The sequence below is a fragment of the Onychostoma macrolepis genome, chromosome 02 (genome assembly GCF_012432095.1).
Source record: "Onychostoma macrolepis isolate SWU-2019 chromosome 02, ASM1243209v1, whole genome shotgun sequence".
In the NCBI taxonomy this organism is placed as follows: Eukaryota; Metazoa; Chordata; class Actinopteri; order Cypriniformes; family Cyprinidae; genus Onychostoma; species Onychostoma macrolepis.
The window spans coordinates 6,467,445-6,480,364 of record NC_081156.1 but is presented as its reverse complement, the minus strand read 5'-3'; the positions used below and the strand labels follow the sequence as shown (position 1 = coordinate 6,480,364).

Below are 12,920 nucleotides of genomic sequence, written 5' to 3'. Positions count from 1 at the left end.
AGACCCGTATGAAATGTTAAACTAATGACTACAAGTGTTCATAGTAGTAGCATGTGCATAAATTATTTCTAATTTTCTTTTCAAATTATTTCTGAATAACAGTGTGTCCTTATTTGGTGTTTGTTTTTGTCTTCTTTAGTCTCTCAAGCAAGACCCCCGCCTAACCAAAAGAAAGGTATGTGTTTTCAACAAGCATATTTATTTATTTATTTTTGAATTTGGTCTTTTATTAAATTATATGGTTTTATATGGAAGCCCGTTTCCGCCACTGAATAAAAAAATAAAAAAGGTTATTGCGACTTTTTTTCTCAGAATTGTGAGATATAAAGTCGCAATTGTGAGATATAAAGTCGCAATTGTGACTTTTTTTCTCAGAAGTGTGAGAGATAAAGTCGCAATTCTGACTTTTTTTCTCGCAATTGCGAGTTTATATCTCACAACTCTGATTTTCCAACAACTGCAAAGCCTTACACGGAGTTCATTGTGCAAGAAAATCAGAGTTGTGAGATATAAAAAAAGTCAGAATTGCGAGTTTATATCTCAGGATTGCGACTTTATATCTCACAATTCTGAGAAAAGAAGTCAGAATTCTGAGATAAAGTCGCAATAACCTTTTTTATTTTTTTATTCAGTGGCGGAAACGGGCTTCCATAGTTTTATACCAATATGTAGTGTAAAAAAAAAAAAAACGTGGACATGGAGACAGAATTCAGGAAAGCTCTAAAGTACATATACATCTTTCTCTAGACTGTATATTTAGTGTGTGTATACAGCGGGATAAAATAAGCATTGAACACGTCAGCCTTTTTCTCAGTGAATTTAATTCTAAAGGTGCTGTTTAGGCTTGCTGCGATAGACAGTGTTGGCTGTGATACCGGTGTTAAACCGCAACACCGGTTACGTCACTTGCCCACCACGGCACCGTCCCTCACTGTCATTTAGATTTTTTAAATGGTAATAAAAATCATTTAGTTCAGTTTAGAGAACAGACACTACAATTAGAACTGAACGCAGCTGCTCAATGCAGCACATCGAACGAACGACAGTCGCGCATCACAGATCAGATTTAATTTATCACATGAGGAGAGAGTCGAGCTGACTGACAAGAAGAGTGAGGTGAGACAGACAAGACGATGGCAGAAGAGTTTCAAAAATATTTTGGATTTTTGAAAAGCCTGTTGACCTGCCATTTATCTAAGGTGATATTGGAAGTTTTTTATTTATTTTTTTTTAACATTCGTTTCTCATTTATTTGGTTCCACGGTATTTGCTGATTTTTATTTTATTTAAACTGGGATATTTTTACCCATTATTGTACATCAAGGTGTATGCAGTCCCTGCCTCCAAACTTTCTTAATCGCTAATAAACGTTCTACATTTTATAATTATTTGTCCCTCTGTCTTTACTGATTTTCAGTTTTGTAGCCTATACTTATTTAAAATTAAGTTTTGTTATTTTATATTAGGCATATAGCATGGTGTATTTTTATCCGATTTGTTACTCAAATTATATGTTCTACGTTGTATTTTGTTGTTGCTTGAATTGAATTCAAGCAATTGATGCCGAATTGCCGCTAATTTAAAAGTGAAAGTAAAATGCACACGGTGCAATGCGCTAGCTATTTAAGCAAAGGAAAGTGAGGGAAAGTGGGAAAATTCGAACGAACTAAAAACAAACAACTGCTTGATGCCGAATTGCCGCAAATTTAAAAGTGAAAGTAAATGCGCACAGAGCTTACCAACTATTTAAAACCGAAGGAAAGCGTGGAAAAGAGGGAAAATACTTTTTCTGTCATTCCATTTTATTACACACAACTTAATTTCTGAACTTATTTTTTGTTTTATTTGTATGTATGGATTACTTGGGTTGTTACTGACATTTGGTGAAAATTTTGTCAACAGCACCTTTAGAAATATATTTACTGGGAAAAATGGTGATGCGTTCAATACTTATTTTACCCGCTGTGTGTCATACATTCATAGACACACACACACACACACACACACACACACACACACACACACACACACACATTAATATTTAGTTGACTAGATCATCTTGTCGAGTAAAAGCTGTTTTTTTTTGTGAATTATTTTTAAAAACCTACATTTAAATGTCTTATTTTTAAAATGCATTTATTATACATTTCTCATTCTGCTCGATCACTGCAGTTAACTGGTTTATTTTTAACAACAACAAAATGTTTTCCAGGTTCTAGAACTCCCATTATCATCATTCCTGCAGCTACAACATCTTTAATCACAATGCTCAATGCCAAGGATCTCTTACAGGACCTCAAGTAAGTGCTGATTAGATGATTCATAGTAAAGACTAAATTCAGTTGGCTGTTAAATTAAGTTACGATTTGTATCAAACAACAAATGTCCCTCATTCTTATTAGAGCATTACAGATGTTTTTAGTCAAAATTGACATGAAACCATTCTTAGGAGAACATGAAGTGACAGGTCACCATGAAAGATTAACCAACTCAGACCAGTCAAGCCAGTTGTTCTTGGGCACCAGGCCATCGGGTTATCTAATCCAGCTGGCTTTATGGGAGTATGTTCATTCATCTTCCTCTTCTGGAAAAAAAAATCTATTTCAGAACTATTAAGAAATGAGGAAGTTGAATGAGAGAACTGATAAAATGCTTTTTGGCAAAAATGGTGATTAATGGAAAAAGTGAGATGATAGTCTGTTTGTGAGGGTGATTTCCTGAAGGTGATCTAAAACTATCACTGATATGAGCTTGGTTTGGACATTTTATCGAGAATGAAAAAAATCTAGTGTCTGCGAAGCTGGTTATATAAATACATCTCAAAATGGAGGGTTATTTTATTATGTTCATTTGTTTATCTACAATATTGTGATTAATCACAGAAAATCATGCGATTTGATCACAATTTTAAAAAATTATCATTGCCCAGCACTACTTAAAACAAAAAATAATGGTTAGGAGCAATGTTAGTATTGTGCGAATAGTGCTGAATCTTAAATATTTCTGAAGCATTTTTTCATAAAATGGGTTTTAGACTTAGTTAGGGATGGGCATTTGTGGCATTTTCTCATTATGATCATCAATAGGTTTCAAAAACTTTTAGAGTGACTTTATGCCAATAAACTAAAGCCTGTTCTTTTACACATCCTATGATATTAATCAGATAACTTGGATACATAACATAGATGTAACATTACAACTTGTATTTGCACAAAAGGATGCAAATGCCAGTGACCTTTACTGTTAGTTACGTGCTAGAGAGGGAGAGCTCCTGCCATGATGCGCCATCATAACAGCGCGCTGAAACACAGGCAAGGACAGAATTTACTATAGATTTCTATGAAGTTCTCATTATAATGCTGTGTTTATGGGCAGATATGCGCTATATTTTCATCTGCATCAGGGGTGTCAAACTCAGTTCCTGGAGTGCCGCAGCCCTGCAGAGTTTAGTTCCAACTAGGGATGCAACGATTATAGATTTTGTTGGTACGATTATAGTCTGAGGAATAATCACGGTTTCACGATTATTACGATTATTATGCATTTATTCATTTCACAACATAAAATCACATAAACACTCTTTAGATATTAAAGTGTTATTTATTGCTGCCTTTTGAAACAGAAATAACACAGTAACCAATACTACAGCACAAAATAATAATACTAAAGAAAAAAAAAGTCCATCTCTCCTATTGGAATTTAAAAAGGTGACCTCTGCTCTGTAAATATCCATGTCAGTATTTCCCTTTTGAAAATAACAAATGTATTTGGTGTTTTCATTTCATTCTTTCTAAATTTCTTTTGGATCTGTGGTACAGAACTTGGAAAGATGGTGAAAAATAAATTGACTTATGAATAATACTATAACAGGGATGATAAATCACAATATTAATGAAGTATTATTAATATATGACTAATATTAACTTTATTTATCCCACAGAGGACACTGTTACTAATGAGGGGAATAAACTAAACTATTATTGTAATCAACTGTCATCAATACTTATTCATTTTAATAATCTTTATTCATCTGATTTTACATAAGGCCTGAGAAAATCATGTCTATTATTTTGGTTTGTGAGATCGAGATCGAGCTGCCCACAAACATTTAGGAGGACAGAAACGTGTTGTCAACGCTGCCCAGCGACTTTCATTAATAAAATAGCTTAGATACTGGATCGCTACATTATATTAATCAGCAAAGAGGGGTAAAATGACTGTTTAAATAACTAAACTCAAATCTTCATTGTTTGTAGTGACGCAGATGCAGGTAGGCTAAAGCCTCGTTTATACTCGCCTGGCTCCGCTTCACGAGCCTCCGCTGACTGCGCGCTTCACACACGCCGCCGCTCTCTCTCACTGCACTATTTCATCTCTGAAGCGGCAGAATGTTCGAGCTAACGAACGTCGCGTCAGGTGGTCCTTGCCTTCACGTCGTGCATTAAAATCGTTTATTGCACAGCCAGAACAGGTTGGCTAGCTGTGCATTATCCCTTATGTATTCACTCTTTAACAGCGATTTTACGGCAATATTGATGTACCCAAATTTAAAATGGTCCCACACTATCGAATTCAGTCATTTCTCTGGTGGAAATAAAGGATCGCTGTTTGGTTCCTCTGTCATAGTTAATCTAGTAGCCTCCGTGTCTCTGATGAGCACGGCATTTTAAGCTGGTGCACCGCTAGTGTAACTTTGTTTTCGTTTTGCTCATGTTTCAACAGTTCCATTCCATACAACAGAAACACTCGGTATAGCGGAGCCTTTACGATTAATTAACCGTGACGTTTTAAAGCGCGGTTAATCGTAAAACCGGTAAATCGCTGCATCCCTAGTTCCAACCCTGCTCCAACACGCATACCATGTAGTTTTCAAATAAGCCTGAAGGACTTGATTAGGTGGATCAGGTGTGTTTAAGGTTGCATCTAAGCTCTGCATGGCTCTGGCCCTCCAGTAACTGAGTTTGACACCCCTGATCTACATTATCAAGTGATTCCTGAAATCGCCTTCGCGTTTTCAAAACCATATGAAGTACGAAAACAATTTTATTTGAAGTATACCTACTGTTGAACAAATATGACGAAAAAAGCACTGCTGCATTATTATAAATACCATCAGTATTTTTCAAAAAGAAACGTCTAAAAGCGATATGACTGTCTCAAATAACTGTCAATATTGGGCATTGCATTTGAGCATGAAACTAAATACTGGTAATATGCAGCGCATTCAGCATGTTAATATCCCAATGCATCTTATATTAGACTAATCAGATATGCATGTAGCTAACCCAGACATCACTGACTTCAAAGCCATGCCTCTCTCTCTTCTCACATCTATACTTTGGACCGCGTGCTGTTGTAAGATAAACAATCAGATCTCAGGGTGCTGCCCAAAGTGCTGCTATAACCAATCAGAATGGTTTTCATGATCAATCGTTGCTGTCACGGCCGAGCACTAGAGTACTCGATCGCTGTTGCATATCCCTACTAAGAGTGTTTATTTTCAGGTTTAAAGTAGATTTTGAATAACATGTTATGTGACACTATTGAATCCCACAGTATGTACATGTACATGTGAAAGTTGCAATTGCACCGTCATTGTGATTTGTGTGGAATGTGAAGGATTCTGTTTACCAAGTTGTAAATCTCCATAATGCAGAACGAACAAAGCTGTCATGGGCAAGAAAGGTGAAAGGGAGGGTCTGCAAAGAGTCCCAAGGAATGAAAGAGAACCTCATAGTTGATTCAAAAAGGCCGTAGCCGATTCAGTCCTTGAAGTGTAACACTCATTCATTTACACATTGACATGCCAGCAGCTACAGCGGAGAAAGATCGAGAGTGGTTATTTTCCTCAGCAGCAACCAATCTCACATTCTCACATCTGCTGCGCTTATTTTGATCTTTTAACGTTAGATCTTTCCTATTCTTGGAACAAAATTTAATGCTCAAGTTTGATTCAGTATTGCTCTTAATGAAAAAAAGATTCCACACACAACATCAGCAATACTACAATGACAAATTCACTTATATTAAACTTTGAACATTTTTTAACAATATGAATAAGGGAAATAAGTTTTACCCGCTTTGTAACATACACAAATAAATATTCTTTGGATTTCTTCTTTCTTTAAAACTATCATAGTTTGTGATAGTTATTAACCTATTAATTAAAACACATCAGCCATAAAATAGTACAATGGCAAATTCGCATAGGCCTATATTAAACATATAACATTTAATAACAAAATGAATTTAATAATTGTAACCCAAATAAATAAGGTAGTTTCCCTATTTTAAAACGAATGCTTAGTTTGTGGTTTGTTTTATTTTATATACTTTTTTTTTAATGAAAACGCAGCAACTATAACAACAAAACTTGCTTATATTAAATGAATCCTAGTGTCTCACATCACCCATCACATGACCCCCAGTTTTATTTCTCAGCCCCGCCTGCTCAAAATACTTTCCCGCAGCTATGCCATTACTAGTTTAGAGCACTGACACTGTTGAAACAATCACGTACAGTATGTTTACCATCCACTGCTTTCTCAGACCGGCTTATGTTGGATTAAAACAAGTTCTGTCAAGTTTGGAAAATACACAGTAATCATCAGAATATCTCTTCTCCTGTCTCTGAAAATATACAGATTTTTAAATCATCCGACGAACTCCTATTTCAGTCAAATAAATCGCTAAAATATACATAACCGGAAATAACTTAAGTTGTATTATTTCAAAACTGAAGTGCGTCATGAGGCTCAGTGCGAGTAGTCCATTGACATTGCCTGTATACAGATGTTAAATGCTTTTCCAGAATTCACTGGGTATATACAAGGTGTAGGTTGGGTTTTAACATGTAAAAATAAAAATTTAGGTTCAGAAGAGTGATTCTTGCAGTTTCTGCTAATATTTTCTCTGCACTGACGTCTTTTGGGATCGAACGTGTAAAGTTTAAGCTGCTCTCAGGCCTGTGCTCGTACCTTCAGAGATGATTCACATGAGAGTGAATCAGTTTTATAATCCTTGCATGCAGTTGTGTTAGACGGTGTCTGAAGACATTCAATGATGAATCCAATTGCGAATGCATATCAGAGTCAGAAAGAGCGTTTATTGGCAAGCATGCTTGCGCATACAAGGAATTTGTTTTAGTGTCATAAGCCTCCAGTTTACAGAGACAACAACGAGACAGACAATAAAAATAAGATGAGAATAAAAAATACACAAACAAAAATTTGAAACAAATGATTATGTACAGTTGTGCTATAGATGATAGAATGGGATGGGATAGAATAGAAGGATATGCAGGGATGCACTAGGATGGAGTACATTATAAAGGATTTTTCATATAAAATGTATTTTAGCTGGCTGCTGAAATGTTTATTTTTTTTTTCTTGGCAGGTTTTTCACATCAGAGGATAAGAAGAAGCAGGGCATTCAGAGGGACAACGAGGTTCTGCTGCAGAGACGTAAAGATCAGGTTCAGCCAGGCGGTGCCACCATCAGCGTCACGGTACCCTACAGAGTGATCGACCAGCCGCTCAAACTCGCCCCACAGGACTGGTGAGCTCATCTATCGCAGTGTCTGGAAGCAGTGGTTATCATTTTCAATGCACTGTTCTATCAACAGAATTTGCCTGGTTAATTTTGGACATTTATTAATAATGGATCCATTGCTAAACCTAATGAAGTGATTCAACAAGATTTTATTTTATTTATTTATTTATTTATTTTTTTTTACCAAAAAAAAAAAAGGGGAAAAAAGTTTATTTAATAGTAAACTAAGCTATTTTTAAAAATAATCAACACTTGGCGTCTTTTTTGACAAGAAGAAAAAGTTGACGCGCTTTTTTTTTTTTTTTTTTTTTTTTGGTCAAATAAAAAGCTGGCAGCATTTAGGCTACAAATAGCAGCTGAGGGCATCTTTTATTGCCATAACAGCTGCAACGGTAGCCTAGCGCTGTGTGCTGCAGAAATGTCGGCTTTTGAAGTTAACGGGGAGGGTAATGTCGGCTCACAACGACGTTTGTGGGAGCGTGACATTTGCTGCATATTTAAGACTAGATAGATTTTGCACTCATATCATACAACTCCTTGTGCTCCGAAACTAGTACGATCTGTCTACCTCTTCTCCTTTTTTCTTATTGTTTTTGGGTGATAAATCGATAACGATAATTATTGCCATATTTTCCTCGATAAAACGATATGAAGAGTTCGATAAATGTTCGATATCATGTTTATGTGCCAAAAGCGGAACAAAAGAGCGCTAGTAATTTGAAGATGTTTACTCGCTCACGTGAACGCTAAGCAGCGCTGAGAGATACAGTGTGAAGCGCTTGAATTCAGCAAAGAACACACATGGCTCATTGATTTAAACGAGTTTACAGCCAGATGAAACAATGATACAGTCAGAAGGCTTTTCAATCTACAAATCGCCATCATTTACCATGGATTTACTGTAACACTAACTGCACCGTGGTATTGTGGCAGAAATGTGGGTATTTGTATCAATTTTATTATATTAATGTAGACATTAAATGTATTAAAGGAGTAATGGAATATAATTACAGTATATTTTGTGATTTTAAGCTATAGCATGTGTGCATTTAGCCTATACTAAGTTTAGACTACTGTTTTTCATACAAATATCTAAAAACCATAGTTTTATATTTACCATGGTATTGAGGTGTGCTATATGTGTGGTTTTAACAGTTTATCATTTAAATGTATGCTACTAAGGAAAACCAATGATTTAAAACAAACGCAGTCAGAATAATTAGATTTTACCATATAAAAATTAGATTGCTATAATTTTTACAGATGTTACTGATTTTGATAAACAAATTTACATCTGCATCCCAACTCAAGCTACTGCTACTATCAAATGTGCATTTCTAAGAGACAAAGTAATTATTATTATTTTCAGTCAACAAACCTGTTTCTTGATTTGAAACCATATCAGATACAGAAACTAAAATTTATTTTATCAAGATATTTATTTAAAGAAAAATTAATGGTCTGGTTTCTACAACTTTCACTTTGGAGCAAAAATCTGGCTTTAAACTTGAAAGAAATACAAATTTGAAACTTATCGTGATTATCGATATCAACTGATACGAAAAATTATCGTGATATTTCTTCAGAAAACTTGAAAAGACGCTCTAAGCTGCAGAAAAAGACGCCGGTGGTGGCGTTTTAAAAAGCGCTCCGGACTTGAAAACACAAGTGTGAACATAGCCTTAGGCAGTCTTTGTGTACACTTCTTAATATTTTCTATTCCAGTTCCTTGTGGTTATATAAACATTAAACTGTGGCTGTAATAACCTGTTAGGGATGTCTTCATTATTTAAAGTATGTTTGAATAAATCTCATGAAAACAAGTTAAGTACAGTATAATGAATATGTAATATAGTGCATATTTTTAGCGAAATCCTGTAAAGCTATTTTGTTGTCTCTTTGCGGTTAAAAGACTTTTATTACAAAAGCTATTATTTGATGGTAGGTGTGCTATGAATAATGCTTAGTGATGTTTTTAGCACTCAGCTTTAAAGATCAATGTTGTGATTTGTAAGAATCAATATCGGTTCATCAAAATGAAGATGAAGTAAAATTGAGAAATCAATATTGTCAGATTAGCCTTAGCATCCACACAGCAGACTTGTTTAGCTGTTGAAGTTTATCTGTGTTGTTTTCATGAAATAGTCGCTCCCAGTCAAACGTGGCATCGGAGAATCGCTACTTAAATGCCACTGTATTGTCAATGCTTTCACCCACAGTAACCAGTCAGTTTGAGACTGATTTTATCGGTTTGTTCACAGGGATCGTGTAGTGGCCGTCTTCGTTCAGGGTCCTGCCTGGCAGTTCAAGGGCTGGCCGTGGCTGCTGCCTGATGGATCCCCCGTGGATATATTTGCCAAAAGTGAGTTTGGTCATGGAAAACGCAGCACTATATTTACAGTAGGCAAGAGTGGGTTTCAATTCATGCTGATGTTTATTTAGTCCGAGCCTTTCACCTGAAGTATGACGAGGCACGGATGGACCCGAATGTGCAGAAGTGGGACGTGACTGTTCTGGAGCTGAGCCACCACAAACGACATCTGGACCGGCCCGTCTTCCTCCGCTTCTGGGAAACACTGGACAGGTCAGGATTGCAGCTCTGCAGCATGGCACACACTGGAGAGGAACACGTTCTGACAGCATTTTTGATTTTATGTTTTCAGAAGTGAATCTGAGAGTGAAGCTAATGATTCTAGCAAATGTCAGTGAGTTTGATTTAGGGATGTAATGGTATGAAAATTTCTTATCACGATTATAGTGACCAATATAGTGATTTTTATTTATTTTTTCTGAGAGAACCCTGCGAAATAAAGAAAATTCAAAGACATTACTACGTTACAGCTACGTTTTTGAAAAAAGTCTCTTCCTCTACCCAAGGATGCATTTATTTGATTAAAAAAATACTGTGAACACAGTAATACTGTGGAATATTGTTGCAATTTAAAATAACTGCATTATGAAATATAGAATAAAAAAACTATTTATTCCCGTGATCAAAGCTGAATTTTCAGCATCATTACTCCAGTCTTCAGTGTCACATGATCCTTCAGAAATCAGTCTAATATGATTTGCTGCTCAAGAAACATTTCTTATGATTATCAATGTTGAAAACAGTTGTTCTGCTTCATATTTTTGTCACTCTTACAGGATACTTTGAATAGAAAGTTGAACATTTATTGGAAATAAATCCTATGTAACATTATAAATGTCTTCATTGAGACTTTTGATCAATTTAATGCTTCCTTTAATGCATAAAAATATAATTTAAAAAAAAAAAAAAGAACACTAAACTTTTTTTACTTTTTTAATTCCATATTATTGAACATGCATTTTGCCGACCTATAGCCCTCAATTTTTTTTTTTTTTTTTTGGATTTTTGGTGCATGTAAACGTCCTACAGATGGACATCTTTGATTGTTTAGTCTTTTGAAGTCGATCATGTGAACCTGTCCCTGGTTAATTAAATACTCGAGGAATGAAACTACATGTTTTCCAACCCTAATAGTAATCTTAATAGCCTTATATAGCTCATTATCTCTTCATCTCCTCTACAGATACATGGTCAAACACAAGTCCCATCTGAGGTTCTGAGACCGCTGGCCGTCCACTGTCGAGATCTTCCCTCCCTCCAGAGACCTGTCAAGATGGACCGCTAGACCGCCGATCCTCTCAGCCTCCCTGAAAGCACTTTGGATTTCAGTTTGCTTCACCCTCTGCTGACACCAGTTTGATTTGTAGTCTCTTCCTCCACCCATAGATGAACAGGTCAGGCCGGGTGAGAGGAAATTTGGATGTTTGGGTTGGTCCTGGTCATGTTTTCTCAGTAGATATGTATTTTTCAATTGTAAAGCAGTTGGTAATCAAGGCAGATTCAAAAGGAGATATTTGATTGGGGGGGGTTTTCCTCTTTTTTTTTTTTTTTTTTTTTTTTTTTTCCTTTTCTTTTTTGTAAAACACGAGCTGAATGAGAGAACCATTGAAAATGGTGACTCGTTAATATGAATAAAATGACTGCTATGTCTAAAACTCTTGTAATGATAGATTCACTTTGTTCCTTCCTTTCTTTTTTGGCTTTTTCTGCCTTCTGTTCTATGAAGTGTAGAGTAGTGCATTGAGGTTCACTGCACAAATGCGAATGGTAAATCTAAGTCAGATTAGAGGAAGGTTTAGTATGAGATGCCTTTCTTCAAAACCAGCAGGTGTTTAAATGACCGGAATTCTATGGTTATATGAAATCTGTACTTCAGATTGTTGATGGTGAATATGCTCTGTAATTCTGCAGTATATTGGAGATTTTGTTCAAGTTTTATCCAGAAACCCAAGTACTGCTTGGATCTAATTACTATTTTTGAAATGGAAAAATGCAGTTGCTTCCATAACGCAAAGTCAGTTATCGACAAGGGTACCATTTTTTTCTTTTTTTTTTTTTCTTTTTTTTTTTGGGATGGTTGGTTTTTGTATAAATGCGTTTGAAAGTAATGTTTGTTTTTAAACATTTCTGTTGAATGTGGATTATTATTAAAAAAAATATTTAAAAAAATATAAACACGTGGTGATACATATTTTTCTTCTTTTTCAGAGGAGCCTCTGACAGCTTTGTAAGTTTGTGCGGTCACTAGTGAATCATGGTCTGTTGTCAGTAGTAAAGCACAGCTCACACAGAAGTCACTTTCAAATGAACCAGCTTTCTGTTGGTGAACATGGTATTGAAGTGACCGACTTGAAAATGAGCGAAATCTGCATGGGGAATTGTTGCCTTCACGTGAAACCTCAGATCGCAATGATTTATTTGGAAATGAATAGGTTTTCACAAAGCAGTAAATGTGATCGCACCTTTACACCATGTCTACTAGGACATGAGAGGGGTGGCATTTACTATTACTGTACATGGCCTGATGTGGAAACCCATTTCTGATCAACAGGTTTGGCTGGTTCAGCTGATAGCAGGTGCATTTAATCAAGCATGCTGTCATCTTCTTGGAACAGAACAACTTCGACTGGCTTTGAATGTTGAATGGCAACATTTAATGAATGTTATGCATTTTGTTTACTAGTGCACTGTCAAAACCATCAGTCAGAAAGTCAGACTAAAACTGTAATGTGGTTTCTCAGAAAATAGATGGGATGAAATCATTGGGATCCAACACAGATATAAAGAAGAGAGATGATTATTAAAGCATGGTCTCTCTAGTGTGTACAGTATATGACAATTTTGATTTTGCCATTTGACTTTTTCATAATTTTGACCATCTCAATTTTGACTTGTCAGAATTATGATTCATTAAAACGATTATTTTTCTTATGTGAAGGAAATGGTTTTCCACTTTTTTTTTTTTTTTGTCATAATTATGGCTTATCTCATATTTTGA

The 12,920-nt window shown here is 35.6% G+C and overlaps 1 protein-coding gene across 1 annotated transcript in view; it reads left to right on the top strand.

Moving 5' to 3' along the window:
• Nucleotides 1-11,455, top strand: part of cdc73 (cell division cycle 73, Paf1/RNA polymerase II complex component, homolog (S. cerevisiae)) — a 45,190-nt gene extending 33,735 nt beyond the window's left edge. Inside the window, exons 12-17 of the mRNA XM_058746812.1 lie at nt 140-175; nt 2,213-2,300; nt 7,396-7,557; nt 9,813-9,913; nt 9,994-10,135; nt 11,106-11,455. Of these exons, the coding sequence (XP_058602795.1) occupies nt 140-175; nt 2,213-2,300; nt 7,396-7,557; nt 9,813-9,913; nt 9,994-10,135; nt 11,106-11,142 (566 nt within the window). The 3' untranslated portion in view covers nt 11,143-11,455. The remainder of the gene's footprint in view (nt 1-139; nt 176-2,212; nt 2,301-7,395; nt 7,558-9,812; nt 9,914-9,993; nt 10,136-11,105) is intronic.
• The last annotated feature ends 1,465 nt before the right edge of the window (nt 11,456-12,920 follow it).